The 22,033-nt window shown below is 40.3% G+C and overlaps 1 protein-coding gene across 2 annotated transcripts; it reads right to left on the reverse strand.

Moving 5' to 3' along the window:
* Nucleotides 1-468: 468 nt before the first annotated feature.
* Nucleotides 469-21,138, reverse strand: naa25 (N-alpha-acetyltransferase 25, NatB auxiliary subunit). 2 transcript variants are annotated; one of them, XM_058412700.1, is made up of 24 exons: nt 20,994-21,138; nt 12,552-12,637; nt 11,094-11,232; nt 10,747-10,865; nt 10,255-10,329; nt 10,054-10,161; nt 9,887-9,965; nt 9,675-9,786; nt 8,002-8,091; nt 6,977-7,149; nt 6,635-6,747; nt 6,211-6,418; nt 5,581-5,670; nt 5,122-5,302; nt 4,939-5,038; nt 4,691-4,842; nt 4,335-4,460; nt 3,807-4,050; nt 3,414-3,540; nt 3,211-3,276; nt 3,030-3,127; nt 2,809-2,919; nt 2,564-2,710; nt 469-1,447 (listed from the first exon to the last, which is right to left on the reverse strand). In XM_058412700.1, exons 1-24 carry the CDS (start codon nt 21,049-21,051, stop codon nt 1,325-1,327), a joined length of 2,925 nt encoding a protein of 974 aa, XP_058268683.1. In that variant the 5' UTR covers nt 21,052-21,138; the 3' UTR covers nt 469-1,324. The 2 variants fall into 2 exon arrangements, with proteins under 2 accessions (XP_058268683.1, XP_058268681.1); XM_058412698.1 differs by having other exon boundaries at nt 3,414-3,543; nt 20,994-21,137.
* Nucleotides 21,139-22,033: the final 895 nt, after the last annotated feature.

The following is a 22,033-nucleotide window of genomic DNA, read 5'->3' on the forward strand; positions in this document are numbered from 1 at the left end:
AAAAACTTCATTCACACATCACAATCCTCCCTCACCTTTCATTCGATTAAAAAGAAACAACAAAGAAAAAGAAGAAGAGGTTTGACCCCTCTACCCAAACACAACTCGAAAGCAGAGCAAAGCTGCGGCACACACACTACCCCAACTATAAATAAGAAGTTTGTCATTTCTCTAATGCAATTTGTAAACAGTTGTTTCACTCCCCTTATTACAGATCAACACATGAACAACCACTTCAGCTGCTTGCGCGTTTATAGTGACGATTTCATTTCCTTTTTTTTTTTTGGTATGCATTGATTTTTAAAAAAATCCTCACAATTTCAGGGAACCTCAGTGCATTTCTAAACAGTACAAACAGTAAACATAATGCATCTTAAAAAAGTGTTTGTCCCCTTTTGAATGAGTGACCTTAGTTACACAACACAACAGATGACCTGTGTGAAGAACAAGGTTTTGTTTTTGTTTAAAAAAAAAAAGAAGAAGAAGAAATCCAGATTTCAGAGACCGTATGAGCATGTACACGTATGCAAGATCACTGATTAATGAATTAACAGAGACGAGCCCCATAGTAAGCGCTACTTCACGTGAACGGTTCTTGCAGTTGGAGAACAAACCGTCACGCAGGAAAGCTACATCTTGCAGTATTTCTGCATGCACACACACAGACGCACACACACACATACACACGCGCACACACACGTCCTATATGAGCTCCACTTGTAGCGATATAAAACTGCAAATGAACCAAATCATTGAAGCAACATTCTCTCGGTGTTGCTCAAATGCCAGTTTGGAGCAAATGTGTTTTTACACACACACACACACTCGTCCACCATACTTTACTTTCATAAAGCAGGACTCAAACTGAAGCACCACCAATGGCCTTGGCCACTAAACTGCTGCAACCTATCAAGTTGAGCTCTGGCATGGTCTCCGGAGGAGGAGCAGCTGACGGGGACGGTGGGTAGAGGGGCATCAACTGCTAGATACCAACAAAGAGACAACATCAGACAGCGACGGAAAAAGGACAAAGCAGTTCACTTTAATTCCGAGTTCGAGTGAGTCTTCACACTATGTACAATAATTTATAGAGCAGCTCTTCTAAAATTGCTTATTGGTTTGCCTACACTAGCATTCTGAGGACATGGGGATCCACTTGATCGGTGGCTCAGAGCACCGCAGATGGTTTGTGCTGAAGCGGTGGGGAGTTTTGTGCGTGCCTGTGGAGGGGAGGTGGCATCAGAAAAGAGCAAAGACAAGGAAAAGTGAATGGACCGTCTTGAAGGACAAGAGCAACAGAACAGTGTGAGAGATGAGCTGACGATCAGATCTTCAGGGATTTTATGGTGTCGCTTCGTTTCCTCAGCAGCTCCCCAACCTCCTGGAGTGAGCGCTGGTAGCTGCTCTGCACTTTATCCATCACAGTCTTCATGAAGGTGCTCTCCTCCTGCGTAAACAAAAAACCCACATGTACAATTTTATCCTGAAACAAATACTTAATATTTATGTTTGACCAGTATCATTTACTGCAAACAATTCACTTTATCTGACGAAAAAACTTGGGCACAAACCCAACACATTACTCATTACTAACCCTACAGTGAAGCATGGTGGTGATAGCACTGTGCTGTAGGGATACCTTACAACAGCAGGGACTGAGAAACTGGTCAGTGTTGAGGGTAAGATGTATAGATAGAGCCAAAATATAGAATAATATAGGGATAGCTATGCAACCAGCAACTGTCTGCTTTGGTGTCTAATTAAACCTTATTAAATCTCAGAAAAAGTCTTTTGAAACCTCAAAAGTCAGAAGTGTAATTTAATGGTAAAAATCTCAAATAAGGCAATGCTATATACCCTGTTTACGTTTCATTTATAGAAATATAGAAGCTGGTCCTTGGTCACAAAATATAACAAAATTCCAAAATAAATTTGGCAGCCTAAGGCCATGTCCACACGTAGCCGGGTATTTTTAAAAAACTGAGATTTTTCCCTGCGTTTTGGCCTTTTGTCCACATGCTAACAGTTAGAGGTCGTTGAAAACTGAGCTTTTGGTAAACTCCTACATTTCCTACTTCTACATTCTACAATAAAATTTTCGCATGTCAAAGGCTTTCCCGCGACACGCCATTGTTGTTAAACTACCGGAACCTGTAATGATGTTTTGTCTAGGCTTCTGATTGGCTACGCATGCTCCTGACAACACTTAACAGGGCGTTTTCATTTTCATGTGGACAATGATATTTTTTAACATGTAGATTGTGTGGACAGAAATAATAATAATAAAAAAAAACGGAAGTAGAAAAATACCCAGCTACGTGTGGACATGGCCTAAATCATGCAACAAAACAAAAAGTGGGTGTGGAAATATCACCATGATATCACTGTTAGGCTATATCTTCAAATTCTAAATAATTACAGCAAGTGAGTTAAAATTCAAATTTACACTATGAATTAACCATTTTAAGTGTATTACTTCATGAATGTTTTTACCCCCACATGTTTACTTTTAAGTAACAAAAGTAAACCTGCCATGGACCCACAAAGTGTTCATGATGCTTACCTCAGTCTGTGTGACGCCCTCCAGTGAGAGACTCTCCAGCTTCAGAGCTGTTAACACACACTCCTGAGCTTTAATATAATCTAGAGCCTGGCCGATGATGTTCTGCAGGCTGCTAGTGAACTCCTGGAAACCAGAGAGCACTACAGGCTGAAAAAAAAGGAGAGAAAAATACAGAAATAAATACAACCTTATTTCTGTAGAGAGCTTCTTCTTCCAAACTCATCTGACTACAAAGCCGCTCTTACTGTTACTGTACTGGTGTCCTTTTTCTTTTTCTTCTTCTTCTGTAAGCTAGACTTGAGCGGCCGCAGCGTGCTGGCGCAGTAACTGGACACCCACAGGACAACACAAATCGTCTGGTGCAAAACAAACCAGAAAAAGTAAAAGAACATGTTACTAAAAGTATGATAATACAAGTACATTTGTAAAAATGTAAAGTAAGCATGTAGTATGTCTAAGGCCTCACCTCGACAAAGTAGACTAGGCTTTCTAATAGAAAAGGCTGCGTTTTACATCGGTTGTCTTTGATTTCCATCAAATCGCCTTTGCATTTATTCAGTATATCTAGAAGAGAAAGAAGGCAGGTTATTATTGACGTAATTTAAAAATGCAAACAAGTAACATACATACATAAAAAAGCAAAGTACCTTGAAGCTGTACTGTTAATGATTTGAAGAGGTTTGATATTTGAGCCTGAAGCTCTGCTGACTGATCTGAAACAAAGAGGAAAGTGTATATACACAAGACAACTATTAACATAAGTAAACGTGTGCGTGTGTGTGTGTGTGTGTAGGTGTCCCAATCCAAGCACAAGCAATGTAATGCTATTCAGTGTGTCCTGTGATCTTACCTAAACCGGCAGCCTCGAGCTCCTGTAGATGAAGGGGCAGCTGAAGGACAGAGAGCTGACACTGGCAACTCCCGCTGGCCAGAGCCTGAGCCATCCGAGTGGAGGGAGGACCGAGCAACGGGTACTGCTGCTGCACACACAATAAATTAATTCAAAACATAAAGCAATTAGAATTTTAAATACTCAGTCACTGATGTTCCATTCTTTGTGGTTATACTCTTATATTTTAAAAAAAGTACTTTGAAGAGACACCAAAGTTCATTTTGTCATTCTTCCATTAATAATGCTTGGAGATTTTAGTAGTAGGGGTCAGAAAATGTCTTGGCGTAATTGTGTGTGTGTGTGTGTGTGTGTGTGTGTGTGTGTGTGTGCGCGCGTGTGCACGAGTCTGACCTGAGAGTGTTTTTCAGTGAACTGAACTGCCTGACTGAGTGCGTTCTCCAGCAGTGAAAGCAAAGGCTGCAGGGTTGAGGGTTTGGCACACACGCCGTTCTCGGCTGTTTTCTCCGAGTTGTGCAGCGATGGAGGATGGCACAGTGAGGAGAGGCAGCCTATAAGCCTCAGAGTCAGAGAGCGGATCTTCAGCCACAACAGCTCCTCTTCTAGAGAGCACTGCCTGTTCTCCTCATTCAGCTGTCTGCAGGTGTGACACACTCAGTTACTAACCCTGATCTTTATCAAACAGATCGTCTTGATAGTTATGCCAGGGTTGAGATATCCAGGATAAGAATCTTTTTTAGGCCAAATAAACCATGTCACATTTTTTTTAACCAAATGACAAGTGTATACTAACAGATTCAGATTAACAGAACATGTAGGTCTAGAAACCATTCTGTAGAGATCAAATCAAGATTGGGGTATCACCGGAAGGATCATCACTGTGCATAGTACGTCTGTGTGATGACCAACAGAATACTGTACCGGTCTTTTGGGTTCCAGCTAACAAAGACAGTGAGATCCCGGTTGTCCCTTATGTTGTCCCATGGAATGTCGTCTTCTTCAGGACACAGAGACATGGACTTCAAGCTTTCCTCTAAAGTGGATGATCTAAATAAGAAATGCAATAAGCACAGATCAATGGATATATATCATACTTGTTTCTAGCCAAAATGGGCTTACATCAGAGGACAAATCAGGAGGATACTGGCTGTGCAGATTTGAGGTCTTTAACAAACTTTAACTACTAGCTAATGTTTGAATATTACACTAAATAGATACCTGCATCAGATTGCTGAGAAACACCAAAGGGTTTGTTTCTACTGACAAACTAGACTCACATGTCTGCTTCAAGGAAGAGATCCAGCAGCATCCTCTCTGTGCGCACCTGGGCAAAGTGCAACGAATTGTTCAATCGATTCCTAAACGCAATGAACTCTGGGATCTTCTCAAATGCACCATACTTATATGCCTGAATAATGTATTCTGAGGTCTGCAATAGCACAGAACAAGAGAGAAAGTTAGTTAGAAGGAGGTTTGGATACTGCGAAAAGCTAAAGATGATTTCTCAACAAATCAGGCAGCTTACATCTTTCTGGTTCGAATGGAAAAACCTGAGGGAGAAGTTACAGGACTGAGAAGCAGCAGCAAATTGGCCCAAGGACTCTGCATAGCGAGTCAATAAGTATCTGTGAATGGAAAGAGTAAAACAAAATGAGTGTTGAAGTGATTTTTCACCATAATTCCACATTTTGTATAAACAGCAGCTCACCCTATGGTGTCGTGCTGAATGTGTTTGGCGTCCAGGCTGGAGTAAAGGTCCACTACAGGCTCGAAGGCTCCCAGGCGGCAGTAGAGGAGCAGGAGAAGCAGCTTGAACTGTGCATTAGAGGGGCTGTGTGACAGTCCTTCCTCCAGCATCCCTAGACACTGCCACAGCATGTGCTCATCGCCTGTAACACACAATCCACAGGAAGCTGTTCAAGATGGCAGAGACAGAATCACAAAACTATATCTTCTTGATAAACATTAGGTCAGAATTGGCATAATTCAACATACAATAAGCACAGCAAATAAAAATGTTTATCTCAAGAGTTCCAGTAGTCCACACAAGCCCAGTTAAAACTTTTGTTTTTAGTCCACTTCCTGCCCACACTGAAACGCAAACTGAAAACAGCACAGAATAAGTTCTCTTTCAAGTACCACAGGAGAGTTGAAGGATAAAGCTTACCAGTCTCTATCCACAGGTCTATGTAGACATGAGCAGCCATGAGGCAGTACATGTCTGAGAACTGCAGCTCTGTTTTTAGACAGGACTTTCCTTTGAATAAAGGGAGAAAACATGCCATTTAAACATGGTGATTAACAAATTGTGTGTGTGCTCACTTTAAATGGAATTTGCATGCAGTAATAAAAATGGTACAGGACACTTCCATCTGTGCCATTCCATCTGGCTCAAACCAGTCCTCAGTGTTTCCCCAGACAGTCCACATTTTCGCTTCACCCCATCTCACACAACATAGTGAACAGAGCAAAAATGCCAACAGTCTGGTTGCTGGCAGCCCCTGAGGACTTGTTTTCAGACCCACTGCCCTTAACAGGCACAAGTATTCAGGATCAGCACTAAAAGTATGAAACATCACTACATATAACATATACATATGTTATGGAAACATATACAAGTGCAAGAACGAGGACTACTAGGGGTTTAATGGGCTAAAGAAACCCCGACCATCTGTTTTCTCCTTCATTAGATTAAGGCTATAACCAGAAAATGAAACTCGTGAAAAGACACATCATGAAACCAAACTTTGTCCTAAGCCAGACCATGCTTGGGAGGGGATTTTAAGTAGGAACTTACCAAACTGTAAGCCGTGACGGTAGTGATGCTTCAGCTCACAGATGAGGGCCAATTTGCCATCAGGACTGAGTGCGTGCTGCAGGCCTAGGCAGCGGCTGAGTTGCGCTACACACAGGTGCCTCTGAAGTGAGCGCGTGTCTCCCGGAAGGGCCATGCCAGTCTCATCCGCAGCCCCGAGGGGCACTGCCTCCGTTAGCCTGTTAATGAACTGAGTCATACATCGAAAGATCAGAACAACCCGTCGGGGCTCGTTAACTGCTCAGAGTCAGCTCTGAGAGACCTTAGATAACTGCAAACAAACATTTTACACCCATTTGTTACTACAGATAGTAAAGCAGAAATGACTAATGTAGGGTAAACAGAGGCAACTTAAAGGAGTGAATAGGTCCTTATAATAAAAAGACAGTCCTGGGATTGTGATTACCTGGACATGTTGGTCCCGTACAAGAAGGTCTAGAAAAACTTTCAGATCCGTGATGCAACATGGTTTGTCTCCGAACTTTACAAAGTACTGATACATCAGTTCAAGAGGCTCACCTGCAAAAAAGCATGAATAAAATGAGAAGCATATTTCTACATTTACTATAATTACTGTGCCAACAGCCACTTAAAATTCTCTCTGCCTGCTTTACACATTAAAAAAGTCAAAAAAAATCAAACACTGTCAGATTGCTTATTTACACCAATCAGCCATAACATTAAAACCGGTGATTGGTGATGTGAATAAGAACAATGATCTAGACTATAATATGTGCCATTAAATTACCAAGCTGCTGTTCCTGTGAGCAGTTCCTCTGGCGGAGACGCTGTATGAGCTCTAGACGAGCAAGGTAGGGGCCCCTGAGTGGCCGGGACTCCTTCACATCCTCTGCTGCTATCCGTTCCTCCACAAAACTGATGGCCTGGGCCACTGAAGAGTGTACGTCGCCCTCTATGCAACTACAATACATGGAAAAAACAAAGAATCTCAGAGAGGACACTGGAGTACTGATATGTCATTAAGCAAAATTCTGAGTCTGGTCGGTCTTAATCACAAAATAATAGTTGAATAATTTTCTTAGTAGTGGCATATTACATATATTTGCATGCCTGTTTAAATGCTGTATAGGCAACTCATGGACTAACAATTTTTTTTCTGTCACCACAGTACTCTTGTACAGATGTAGTGTACACTACCAGTCAAACATTTGGACACACCTTTTAATTCAATGTTTTTTGTTTAGGGATTTATTTTCTACATTCTAGAATAATACTGGAGATTTCAAAACTATGAAATAACACACATGGACTTATGTACATATGTAACGACAACAAAAAACAGTCAGTTGTTATTTTAAGACACGAAGGTCAGGTGTTCTGGAATAGTTCTTGTAAGAACAGTATTGTCAAGTACATTTGCAAAACCCATCAAGCACCATGATGAAACTGGCTCACATGAAGACCATCCCAGTAAAGCAAGACCAAAACTTACCTCTGCTGCAGAGGGGTTACCAGGGAAGTTCTGAGTTACCAGCCTCAGAAATCACCAGTTAACAGCACCTCAGATTAGAGCCGTTATGAAGGCTTTACAGAGCATCAGTAGCAGACATATCTCAATATCCACTGTTCAAAGGACATTATTGTGTATTTCAGCTGCCTTCAGCATTGATTTACAATGTAGAAAGAAATAAACATCAGGAAAGACCATGGAATTAGAAGGTGTGTCCAAACTTTTGACTGGTAGTGTAAGTAAACAGATGCAATCTAGTGGACCAGATTTAATGCTATATACTCAATATATATGGCACTCACTGGTCTCCTTCCACTGGAGGTGTCCAGCTCTGGTCAATGAGGTGGAATAGAGAGTCAAAGTATGACAAGTAGAACTGCCAGTCATCAGGGCTGGATAGTTAGGGAAAAAAGAATGAAAATAAATTAAAAAGGTCTAATTAAAAGGCCCCCCCCCCATTTTATTTAACATGGTCTGGTTTTGAGGACTCATTTCTCATCGGTCAGATAAGTAAGATAAGTACCCAAACATACTTCAACTTTAAATAAGTAAGAATATTGTAACAAGGGTGATTCATTTATTCATTCATCTTCAATAACCAGTTTATCCTGGTGCAGTGAATCAGGAGTGTTGTACACCCAATATTTCCATTAGTCCACACCCTATGTGAAGATAAAAAAATGTACTTCAATGGGGCGGCTCATGAGAAAGCATGTGTTTAACGAATGCAGAGTGGCAGTGTGATATGGACAACAAATGCAATACATGATCAAGTTAATGGTAATTATAAAAACAAGGTGCAATCTCTAAAAGACTAAAATATTTTGTTTGACTGGATGCGATACAGACCCTGGAAATGAATGTTTTGCTATTTTTTTCAGGCTTATTCAACAATAGATGACGGCAATATTTTTCTTCTTCTTAAGTAATAATGGCTATTGCACAACGAAGCATACTTATTGTGCAAGCAAAAAAAGTCATCATGACATCAGAATCAAAATCACAGCAGAGCTATATTTTATTATTTATCTCCTGGCAAAACACAGTTAATCCAAGTCTCATGTGACTTATGGGCTCTACCTAGGGTATAATATAATTCCATATCCTTGATCATTGCACTACAGAAAACAATCTGGTGGAAAACAAAAATCAAATGTAACAAGTTTCAGGTATATCTATCTATACAAAAGTATAAAATGTTGGGCTGTTTGGAATCTAGCGTTTGTTTTGGGCTAGATGTTTATTTATGACCCAGAGCTGACCACTGACAGTTTTGGCTAAGCTACTGTGCAATTGTAACTTGACATTTATTCAATCATTTATTGCACAAAATTTCTAGAAAGTGAGCAAACCAAGAATAGAGGTTAAAGTAAGTGGGTACTTGGCTTAATTGTGTTCTGCCTTTAAATTAAAGAGCTGTTTGCTGCTGTATGCTTAATAAAACTTGCCACCACTGCTTGTTAGTTCTTTTTGGCTGATGGATGTTCTGCACTCTGGTTTTTGGTTTTGGACAGATACAACAGTATGAACATTGCGATTTGTTTGATTAAAAAAACAATACTGAACTGGTCAATATGTCGCAGAAGGCTACAGTTTATTTGCTGAAAAACTAGATAAATTACTGGAAATACTACATTACAAAATGTAGCTCTGCTAGAAGCATTACTGCACTGGTAATACATAAGAAAGAAGAAAAATCTCCTCAATTCTTTCTACAAATTGGAGCAGAGCAACAGAATCAGCCAAATGGAGTTTTGAAGGAGGACCATCACAAACCTCATACTTCTATTAACTGTACACCTTCTCAATTGATTGATTTTTTTTTTTGGCCAAGAAACATTAGTGAGATGCCAATACACAAAGACATAAGCTCCTTGTTGAAGTTGCTGGTTATTAGAAGGGTAGCTGATCTGGTACAAACACCTTCAGGCACTTGGTAGTCTTCTAAAAGACTTTTCCAGAGAACATGGCTTACTTTTTGAGGAGCAGTTTGCATGACAGTGCATTGCACTCAGGCCAGCGCTTCAGCTGGCGGTACAGCAGCATGCACTTGTTTTCCCGGCTCTGCAGCTCACTGGTGAGCTTCTCTGAGTGAAGGACACAAAACACACAACCCAATCAATTCAGCCTTAAACTGATTTTCAGGTTATAAAAGCAGCTACACACATTTTCTGGCTCCATCCTCACCTCCAAGTTGCCCTCGCACCACCTCTAGCGCCTCGTCGTATTTACCCAGACGCTCCAAGATCATGAAATACAGCTGCACCTGGAAGAATCAAAACCCGTCTCACAATATAAATCAATGTCAAAAAAGACGAGCACGAGTGCAGGCAGAGCAGAAAAAACACTCTTACTTCTGCCTCGGCTTCAATCTTCTCCTCTTTGACCATCTTTTCTACCATGCGCTCAGCGAGAGGCAGGAACATTGTGTGGGAAAGCTTCTCATCCTGGGCTGAAATGGCCTGGAATGCAAAGTTAAACATGAGATTCCTCATGCTGCATACACATCATCTGTGAAATTAAGTGCCTTAAATCTGTGAAATTAAGAGACTTACCTGCATGACTAGGCTCATAACTGACCAGAAGTAATATGGGTTTTTCGGAACAATCTTATAAAGAGCCATTCCTGCCTGTTTTAAAGAGAGACAAATAAGCAAAGACAAATGAGAGAGAAAGATAACGTAGATAAGATGAAGACACCTATATACTCAGTTCGAAAAGGAAAACAATATTCTAGTTAAAGACACACTAAAATTTCAGCAACCAAAATGAGCCAAATACAACAAAAAAACAAAAATACTAACACTTGGTGCATGACCCCATGGGTTGGTAGGTGTTACTAAAGTTAGATTTCAGGGCTGGTATTGAGCTTGGTTTAGAATGCATTTTTGACTGCAGTCTTGACAGATCTGACGTCATGCAAATGAGTCCAGCGCCACAATTGAACTCAATAAGCAGACATTAACAAATACAACAAATTATACAAATGGATTGTTAGTCATATGCGTCGACTTTTCTTATTTGGAATTTTGAACGTATAGCAGCACCTGTTGCATTTTCTTGTACTCCCCAACACGTGCATATGCCATGAAGAGATGCGAGTGGTACTCCTCACTTGTAGGGACCTTCCGGACTGCTGCTTCATACAACTTGGTCACTAACTCCGCTGTAGACAGTGAAACAGAAAAGGCAGTCATTTTATAGTGATACTAAAACAAAACACTTTTTGTGCAAAATGGCAAGGTCTCATTCAAAAATCAGTGCACCCAGATGAACAGTTAAGTGCTTTTTAAACATATCTGCAAACTGTGGTAACAATATAAGGCAACACAATTTTATTGCATCATATAGCTTTTGCATGCACTAATCCAGCACTGTGCTGTAGGTTACTCACGCCGGTGCATCTCTCTGTAGAGGATAGTGAGAGCCTGGAGTGAGTTATCATCAGTGGGTTCCAGGCTGGCCACCTCTTGAGCAAGAGTGAAGGCTTCATCCTGCTTCCCAGTGCGCTGCAGACCAATAGCCTTCAGAACCTAAATGAATAAAAGATATAAATTCTGTTTTCAACATTACTCCAAATACAGATCTTACATTTATTTATTTTTTGTACATTTAATAACCTTTGCATTGTCATGATTTGATGTAGTCTCCTGCCACTGGGCTCCTGATGGTGAAAGACATTCACCAGTAAATAAATAACTTATATAACATTTATTTTTAAAACAATTTATTTTTGTTTATCTGTTTTCCAACAGGCATAATTTATTCAACCTGATGGCCAGGTAGATAAGCTGTAGTACTGTACCGAAGGATACATAACTGATATAACTGAAAAATCTGTAGGTCTGTATGTACTACTGTTACTACTGTAACCAGCAGCTGGGTCATTAACAAAAACCTGTTTTTTTTTATTTACTTTATTTTTTTAAGTCACACACAACAGACAACATTAGGCTCCACTCCCGTCAGCCAAAAACAAGAATCTGCAATTCAATGGGCATAGGCTTATCAAAACTGGACAGCTGAAGATGGGAAAGAGACTGTCCAGTAGCGAGTCTGTGCCCATGATAGCTTCAGATTTCTGTTCATGTCCTGTTTGCAGAATCCAATGTGGTCTTCTGCTGTTGTTGTTCTTTCTGTTCTTTCTTCTTGTTGGTTTGAACCAATCTGGCTATGTTCCTCTGACTTCTCTCATCAACAAGGCATTTTCACCAACAGAGCTGTTCACATCTTGTTTTTTTGTGGTTCACAGAACTCTGTGTAAACTCTACAGACTGTTGTGTGTGAAAATCCAAGGAGATCAGCAGTTTCTAAAAACACTCAAAGCAGCTTGTCTGGCACCAACAACCCTGATTCAATAACTGCGTGAATGAGGTGTTCAGGTCTTCCTAATGCCAAGTTAACAATGCACAATTTTCTAAGTCATCGGATCACCATTGTTTTTACACTGCACCAAGATCTGTTGTAGCTTTTAGTTAACTCCTTTAACACAGCAGGATTTTTGAATCGCCAACAGGTCCAGATATTTAGCATGCCAAATATTTCACGGGCATTGCCGACACATTGGCGACTCTCTCAGATCGCGTCTTTGATAATTCACACAGCGTGATTGTCACTCGCGTAAACGAGCTCTGATTTGTCTCAGGTTTCGTCCATTTGTCAGCGAGTGAAAATCAGGGCTAAAATCGTGCAGTGGGAACTCGGCATAAAGAGCATGAGCCTTAAGAATGTGTGTGTGTACACACGCGAGTGTGTATATGAGAGAGAGTGATAGAAAGATATACTTATTTGATGCGCAATGGAGGCTTAATTGTGCGCAATGGAGGTCTGGGATACTTTGGATGCTACTCACTTTGGCACAGTGAAGATCCCTGTGCTTTTTGAGCAGCTTGTCAGCCTGCTGTATCGCCATCTTGTTATTGCCATTATCAAGATAATCTAGAGAGAGAGAAAGAGAGAGAGAGAGAGATGAAAGTGTTCAGCTTGGATCATAATTTTTGATCTCTGTAACAGCTGTACATTAATTTATAAGAGCTCAAATAAAATGAATTATAGATATTTGTATCAGCACAACACAGTGACAGTCACTCATTGTGTCTCATTTAGATTGAACTCCATCACACAGTGCTCAGTCAGGGAGGAGAATCTGACATCTTTTTATACGTATGCATTAATATACTAATCACTCTATACACTTTTAACAGGTTTAACTGATCTCCCTTGGTTTAGTAAAGCACACTTTCAGGATATCTGCTATCTGATTTACACCACATATACAAAATTGTGGACACTTAAGTCCAGAAAGCTTTCTAGAGGCAAAGATGCCTAGTTACAGTTGCTAAGCAACAACTAATCAAGTGCTTTTTATAGGCAATCTATCAAAAAGGTTAACTAAAGTTAAAAAAACTGTTTAATTGAAAGGAGTTTACCATAAGAGACAGAGCACTGGAAATCAAATGTTTCAACAAAACAATATAAGCTATTTAGCATCAACATCAATAGAGGTTAAAGCTGTTAAAAGGTTAAAACTCATCTATGAAAGTGTCACACGTCATGTGATTGCTATAATAATAATAATAATAATAATAATAATAATGATAATAATAATAATTTGCATTATGCTTCTCAAAAGACATCACTGAACAGTCCAAAACCTGCATTTACATACATTTATTTATTCTGTTTCAGTTATCGTGCCATAAAAATAAAACAACAAAAACTATCCACATGTCTGCAGCATGAAAGGGTTGGAAAAATTGCAAAAACAAAGGACAAAGCCAAGTCCACAGATAGAACAGGTAGAACACAGTTTTCTCCAGTCTGTGCGCTCCACTCAGAGTACAAGCCTGATAAGTTAATATGATAGTGACCAAACTCTGTCTTAAACTTGCTCCTGTGCACTGTGATGTTTTGTGTGTGAGGCCAGTGCCCCGGTTACACTAAAAGAATGCTCAAGGCCATTTATCATGACAGCTGGCTTACAAAAGTAACTAGAACACATAGAGGACAAAGACATAGCGAGTTTGCCTCTAAGTAGCTACTTACAGCCAAGCTTACGTCACAGCGATCACTATGTAAAGACTATTATATTTACCTAAATTGCAATTTAAGCAACCCTGAGAGAGGTGTAACAGTACATATGATTCAAATTTGACAGAAACATTTTCAATAAAGCAAAAACAAGCTGATTAAATCCTTCGACAATAAAAAAAGAACAAAAATACTTAATAATAGAGCTAACTATTAACTAAAATTACTAAAAACTATAAAGATTTTAGAATTTAAAGATAAAAATGTATTTGTATATGTTGATGTAGCAAAGTATTAAAATAAATATAAATTAATATTAAAAGAAAAATGCTGTTTCGTTACATTGGCAAGACATGAAAAAATGTCTACAGACAACTCGTGAATGAAAACAACAAATTCTATCGATCTTCATCAACAAACAAAAGGACGATCATTTTCAAAAATCATCTCGCCAACATGAGAAAGAATGAGGCTAATGAAACAATGAGCATCAAAAAAAGGACGTGTGTGCTCTTTTCATGGCCACTATTTAAATTAAGGAAACTTGAACAGAGCAGTAGAAAATGCTTACTCAACATTCATAAGGAGACTTATTTCATTACCAGTAACTATGAGTACAAAAAAATGATGGGGCAGACAACAAAACTCAAACTAAAGTCAGGCTGCCTGACAAAAAGACTAAAACTGTCGAGGCACACATCGGTCTCGTGAAAACCAAGTGTCTAACATGTTTCTTAGCAACAGAAGCAGTACACAGATCTTTAATAATTAATATATATAGATGTGATCCTTAACCAAGCTTTTTCCTCCCACCCCCCCCTGCCCCAAACCATTACCATCATATAAAAAACGTACATTGTGAAGGATTACAAACAATAACTCGTCACAGTGATAGAGTTCAGGAGTAAAGACTGATACCCAGGGTTATGAATTTTATTCCGAGACATAAGCAGCATGTGAAATGGTTTACAGTGCATACTTTCATTTTGAGTAGTGTGTACACATAAGATCTTGTGTGACTGATACCTAGATGATGCACTGCTAAAAATGTAAGTAATCAGTGCTCACAGTCTGCTCCATGCAGCAGAAGGTGGGGGTGGAGGATACCAGATGGTGTCGTGACTTGTATATTTTCAGAAAGGCCGACACAAAGAGCAAGGAGAAACGCCAAATCATACAAAAGCTCCATCAAAGCAGAAAGTGTAGAGTTTTGGTGCAGTTCTATGACGAGCGCTCTAATACAGTAATGATGCGTTTCTGATTAAAATGTGCCACTTGAGACGTTACAAAAGCAGTTTGTAGCTGCTTTATGCTGGACAGAGTCACGGTGGATCCGGATCCTACCCTGATGGTGAGCTGTGAATACATCCTGAATGTACAAACCTAGGGGCATTTTATTTTTGCCAATCCACTTACTGGCATGTTTCCTGGCGGTGGGAGGAAACCCAGAGGACACAGAGTAAACTCACAAGGGAGGACCTGAGCTGGAACCCCTGCAGCTGTGAGGTGGCAAAGCTACTAATTATTCCTTTTTTTATAATTGTAACAAGTACAGTTATAAATCATTGATCAGAATGCAGCACTGTACACAAGGTCAGCCTAACCTGCTGAAGCTGTTTAGCACACCATCCGCGTAAGTGAGACACGGTCTGAGGGCAGATGTCCATGCGTTAACGTTCCCCTTATTCTGAAGGAAATGTCACGTCCCAGTTTTGACCGGTCCGGTCCTATCCTATCCTTCCACTGACTCTGCGAGTTCTTCACTGAAAGATTGTTTAACACATCTCTACTCTGAAGCACTTTCTTCACGATTAAAAAATGAAGAAGGAAGGGGTGTTAGTACACCACACATTCTAATATATCGTTTAATACAAGGCTTTCTATTTGGTAAGTCTGAGTATTAAACAAAACATTCAGTGCTAAATGATAAAAGCAGGCTAATTATGCTAAAAGGTGTAAGAAACATTGAAACATAATGAAGCCCACATTCTGAAGAAGTCACTTCATTTATATATCAAATGAGGAGCTAAACAGCTTCTCCTAAGGATGCGGTTAGGCAAGTGGCTAGTGTACTCGCATTTATTCTGGGGAAAATCAGCAAACTCCACATGATAACTCCCCGAAAATCTTCAACTTTTTGGTGCCCCACATAAATAAAACACTCCCGGGCAACCAGGGGTGGACAGAAACACAAGTACTACTACTACTAGTGTGGAAATAAATAGTATTAATAAGCTACTGAATTACATTAGGCCACATGGCTCAAGCAGCTAATCTCACACTCATCTGCTAATACAACTAACCATCTGTCTCCAGGCCCTGATCACATTAACTCTAACTAACAAGCTACTTCAACTGTATGTTTAATTCAATTATTATTCCCAGCTCTTGTGAAGCCTAAAACAGTTCACAATTTACGAATCATGCCTCGATGTAAGCACTCATCTACATCTAAGCATTAAGCAATCATCTACCTCCAAGATTTCTTTAAGACTTTTGAGCACAGGCAAGTGCCTGCATTTCCATAATGCTCCTACCGCTACCGTACACAGACCTGATTAAAAACAAAGTGTGTGCAGAATGGATCGATGCAGGGTCAAAGCGAGCTGGCACGATCAAAGTCTTATGCAACTGCAGCGCACACTGAGCTCGCTCACACTCTCTCTCGCTTGTCAAGGACTAACAAAGCAAGATTAGTCCATTTCTGGTCAGGGCCTATGATAAAGAGAATTTGAGATGCGTCCTTCAAAAAAAAGTGAAATTTCCATTGAAATGTACCCAAATGATCTCCAGCACTCCAAAAAAGAGTGCTGGATAAAAGCTGCTTTCCCCCACCCCCCAAATAGAGTACCATGATAAGATAGCTTTCATCTACCCATAGAAAGCCCTTAAGGTCTCTGTAACTGAGTAAAGATGTGCTATAATGCGCCAAATTCATGCAAAAACTGTTACTGCTATCAATACAACAAGCATGCTCCTGAAGCATGAGGCTAGCTGTGAGAGATCGCACGTCGTAACCTCACATCAAACAAGTAGCCAAATTTGTTAGCTAGAGATAACAGTGTAGCGTGTTCACAGTAAGAATTCCAAACAAAAAAAAGCGCACTTTGAGTATCCAGATGAGGCACTTAATCACACGAAAAATCGAGAAGCTGCAAGAATTCTGGACACTTCACGCACTCAACACTCGCAAGCAGTGGAAGAGGTGCAGGGCTACCAGGCGCTAAGGTGTGGAAGAGAGTTAGTGTTCCATTTGATAAGATATGATCCCCTCTAAAGATCATATGCAACACACAGCTTATATCATGCTCAGTCAATAAAGAGCTCTGGAGAAGCACATGCTTGTGTAAGAATGGTGCTGATGGCATGTTCCCCAGCAGCACGGATCCCCTTACACAGCCTCCTCCACTGCAGCACTGGCTCTATTAGGAATAGCTGCGCCACCTATCCCAGGTCTGCCACTGTACAAAGTCTCAAACACAGACACACGTGATTATTTCGCACACAAATTATACTCCAATTTTGCTACTAAAAACAAACATGACTGGTATAGGAGATCCTGGTAGCAGGTGTCAGCTACTGTCACATCCTTACTGTCAGATCTACTCTTTTTAGGCACTCTTTCTAATTGTATAAAACAATATAATACGTATATATACTTTTTTTTCATTAAATATTGATTCACAAATTTTCAGAGTTGTTTTATTTTTTAATCAAATAGTCAGGAATCCAAATATGGAAGGAAAAATGCTACTGCACTACTCTTCAGCGAAAACAGACTCAAGCTAGAAACTCTTTTCTCTGATGTTATTCTGCTTTCCTAAAAGATACAGTAGAAACAGGTAACTAAAGAAACAGGTATCTAAAGAAATACATTTTATGGTGATTAAAATATTCTCAAACTGCAGCACCTGGAGATATCCCGCTCTGTTTGTCAGTAGTCATGTTGTCCTCGTGTTGCTATTTTTAAAACACACTCAGTGATCCATGGCAGCAGCACATCAGGCACTAACGGCAAGCTGTAATGTACACAGTAATTGCCGATATGCATCCTATACACATCGGTCAAGACTTGATTTTACAAAGTTAACAAATACAGTATCCCTGTTTTAAGGAGCAGCAGCTTTGTTTATTTAGTGCCATTCGCTGAAAGTGTTTGCAGTAACAAAATTATAAAAATGAACAACACACACTGCAGTACGTAGTGCGCTGTGATTTGAACTAATGCTGGCAGGATGCTATACTCTTGTTACTGATAGTGAGCCTGAAACCTTAAGTACAGCCTGATACCAATACATTTTAACTGCTATGGTTTTAATAGAAGCACTTCACATAAGAGGTCCCTGTAAAACTGGTCAAACTGCTCCAGCACTAAACTAGCCTACCGGAAAAACAAGACTCAAGAGACACCAACGTGTCTTACTTTATGCTATAATACACACACATACATGCAGTTAGAGCTGTTTTAGAGGCACAAGGAAGACTTACACAATATTAGGGGTGTGTGTATGGGACGGAGACCTGACCATTACACCAACAGGGACCTTAATGACATCACATTAATACACAGACATTAGGAGTTGATCCCACCGCTTTGCAGCTGTAACAGCTTCCACTCTTCTGGACAGGATTTCCCAAATAGTTTTTTTGTTTCTGTGGGATTTTTTTCCGCTTTCATCTACTAGAGCATTTGTGAGGTCAATCACTCATGTTGGGCAAGAAAGACCTGGCTCGCAATCTCCATTCTAGTTCATCCCAAAGGCGTTTGATGGGGTTGGTGTCAGGGCTCTGTGCAGTCTAGTTCTTCAACACCAAACTCATCCAAACATGTCTTTATGGACTTTGCTTTGTGAACTCAGGCACAGTTATGCTGGAATAGGGGGCAAAAAAAGCCCCAAATCATTATCCATCCTCCACTAAATTTTACGGTTGTCACAATGCAGTCAGGCAGGTAACATTCTCCTGGCATTCACCAAACCCAGGCGCGCCCATTAGACGTCCAAACAGAGAAGCATGATTCGTCACTCCACAAGACACGTTTCCACTGCTCCAGAGTCCAGTGGCAGCATGCTTCACACCACTCCTTCCGATGCTTGCCATTGTATTTGGTGAGGTCAGGCTTGCATGTGAGCTGCTCAGCCATGGGAACCCACTCCATGAAGTTGTTTGCTAATATTAATACCAGTGGCAGTTTGTAATCAGCAGAGTGCTGGCGACTTTTACACACCATGCGCCTCGGCACTTGTTGACCCCTCTCTGTGACTTTACGTGGTCTTCCACTTCGTGGCTCGAGTTCTGTGCTGCTTCTAATATGTTTCCACTTTCCAATAATACCACTTACAGTTGACTGCATCTTGCAGAGATGAAATTTCACGAAGTGACTTATTGCAAAGATAGCATCCTTTCACAGAAGCATGCTTGAATTCACTTAGCTCTTCAGAATGACCCACATTTTTCAGAAATGTCTGTAAATGCAGACTCCATGACTGGAATCACACACACACACACACTCTCTTTCTCTCTCACCCACACACACCTCCTGGTGCCACCAAAACAGCCCTGACTGATCTGTGGCTCTGTAACCCCATACAGAGCAAGCTAAGCTTTGTGTTCAGACACTTTTCTATCATTCCCAGCATTAACCTTTTGGGCAATTTGTGGTGCAGTAGCTCATGTGGGATTGAAGCAGAACTTTACGCCTTCACTCCCCACATACACTCGAGTGCTCCTGAACCTGTTTAGAAGTTGTTCTTCCTTGATCTACTTTTGGTAGGTACTAACCACTGCCTACTGGCAACACCACCGTTAGAGTTGATGCTCTAGTCATCACAATTTAGCACTTATCAAAGTCGTTCAGATCCTTATGCTTACACGTTGTTCCCAATTTCAACAAATCAATATTAAGAACTATCTTTTCTGTTGTTTTCTAACATATCATGATGACATGAAGCTTCCTGTCAGGGGATGTTTATTTAACCTTCATGGAAGAAGTCCCGTGTGTCAGCACTCAAACGAAGCCACTTTATTTGTTACATGTTTGTCTTAATTTCAAAAGATGAAAAAAGCTAGACTGATAAGAGAACTGCTGTTTACAGCTGCTATAATGCACGTGAGATCAGGAATGAACTTGTCACTAGACCTTCCACAACGTTAAAATATGAAGCATGATAGACTGTATTCATATCAACTAAGGTAGATCACTTCATAACAAGCCGATTAAAGAGCTTTCTACGGTCAGTGATAAAGAGAGAGAGAGAGAGAGAGAGAGAGAGAGAGAGAGAGAGAGAGAGAAAGAGAGAGAGAGAGAACAGTGACACCAAATGTCTCGTATGCAATCCCCCAAAAAAGTACAGCCTATATTTAGGCGACGTGAAAAAAACTAAGATGGAAGCAGACATCCACCAGTGAAGCCCATGTCTTACAGTCAAATGAGCTCGCAAATGAATTTCACCACCAACAGTGGATCTGATTAAATATGCAACGAATTACAGCAAACCCATCAACACTGAAAGCTATCTATAATCAGGACATCGTCGATACCTAGAGCAGTGCTTTATTCACATTTGACCAGGAGAATGGCTCAATGACACGACAGACACTGCTCTCCTTTTTCACTCCTCATTTGAATAAAACAGCCAAGTAACCAGCCTAAGCTAGCAGCGTGTAAAGCGTACTGAGATCACCTTTGGGATTATCATGAGGTGTTAAACCAGCCTTTTGTGGACAGGAGTGTTCAAAAAATACTGCAGGATCTAACTTTTCCTAATGATGAATAAAACGCAGCGACTGTACTACAACTAACTGACCAGGTCATGCACAACCCAATTCAAAGCCACAGCGCTAACAAACCTGTGCAGTCAGAGCTAGCTAGATAGCTAACATGGCTAGTTCACCTGACATGTTCCAGTCTAGTAACTAGCTAGCGAGCTAACGTTGCCTAGCTAAAGATATGCCCGACAACTGCAATGCACACCGAATGCTTTACTGGTGAAATAATAAACAAGCACCGTTCTCCAATATGAATAAATAGACCCAATGAAATGTGTTAGCTGTTAGCAAATCACTACAATACTGCGCTCGAGCGCGCTGTCATTGGGAAGCGCAGGCTAGGCGAGTCCGCGGTCGGAGCACTGAGGGGGCCTTACCGGCTTCCACGCCTCTCAAACCAACCTCAAATACATCCAACTTCTCACCGCTCTGACTGCACACGCAAAACGACACATATGAAAGGCGTCCTGTTGCTCGGACAGTCATGAATTCGTACCGTAAATTGGTCTCAGTCTTCTGTCGTTAGGGTCTTGCACATGGCCCCTGGCCGCCATGTTGGAGGTTAGCAAGATTAATAACAGCGCATGCGCACTTAGTTCGCTCCGGAAAGGAAAGCGGAGAGCTCATGCTCTCTGGGCACGCGACTTCACTACTGCAATATTTCATAATATTTCACTTTATTCTTCAATATTTAATGTTCCATGGAAATTCCACCACATATTACACTATTCAATATTTTATATTTCACATTATACAATCTAAAAATATCGCCTAATAACATTAGGATTTCCCTTCACTGTAACTAAGAGGCACAAACCTGCTCTAACATGACTATATCCCTGTGCACAAAGCAAGGTTTTTAAGGTCACAGAGCCCTGACCCCCACTAAGCACCTCTGCTCAGTTCTGGGATGAACTGGAACGCTGACTGTTCATCATATATCTTCATCCAGCATCAGAGTCTGATCCCACTAACACCCCTGTGGCTGAATCCCAACATCCATGCTCAGAGTCTAAAATCTAGAGGAAAGCCTTCCCAGAAGAGTGAAAGCAAATGTGGGGACTGAATCTGGAATGGATTTGATCAACAAACATACAGTGAGATGTCAAGATATTTTTGTGAATAAAGTGCACCTCCAAATTCAATATCTTATTAATATTTCACAATTAAACTTAATATTTCATATTTTATTATCACCCGGGTTTATGTCCATGCAACATAGTAGGTAATTCACCCATATTTTGAATATAATATTAACAAAATAACACCACCTAGTATGTTATTGTGATTTCATTCAAATACCCAGTAACTGAGTGCAACATTTGTTTTTTCCATTATTTTGTTTTTTTTTTTACTTAGAAATAATTGTAAAATGTGCTATAATTCACCTGCAAAAGTAATTCAAATCAATTCATTTGTATAGCACCTTTTACAAAGGATATTGTCTCAAAACAGCTTTACAAAAGCTGAAAAACAGAGAAAATGATTAAATTAAATTACTAACTTATTTTATTCCTATTTTATCCCTAATGAGCA

Source organism: Hemibagrus wyckioides, linkage group LG16, assembly GCF_019097595.1.
Source record: "Hemibagrus wyckioides isolate EC202008001 linkage group LG16, SWU_Hwy_1.0, whole genome shotgun sequence".
NCBI lineage: Eukaryota > Metazoa > Chordata > Actinopteri > Siluriformes > Bagridae > Hemibagrus > Hemibagrus wyckioides.

What these genes read in the sequence shown, in the direction of transcription:
- naa25 (XM_058412698.1), bottom strand. Translation starts at nt 21,051, where the DNA reads ATGGCGGCCAGGGGCCATGTGCAAGACCCTAACGACAGAAGACTGAGA. An exon ending in CCTCCAGTGGAAGGAGACCA is followed by an intron (nt 7,150 to 8,001) that starts GTGAGTGCCATA and finishes CATGTATTGTAG; the next exon opens with TTGCATAGAGGGCGACGTAC. An exon ending in AGGACACCAGTACAGTAACA is followed by an intron (nt 2,711 to 2,808) that starts GTAAGAGCGGCT and finishes CTTTTTTTTCAG; the next exon opens with CCTGTAGTGCTCTCTGGTTT.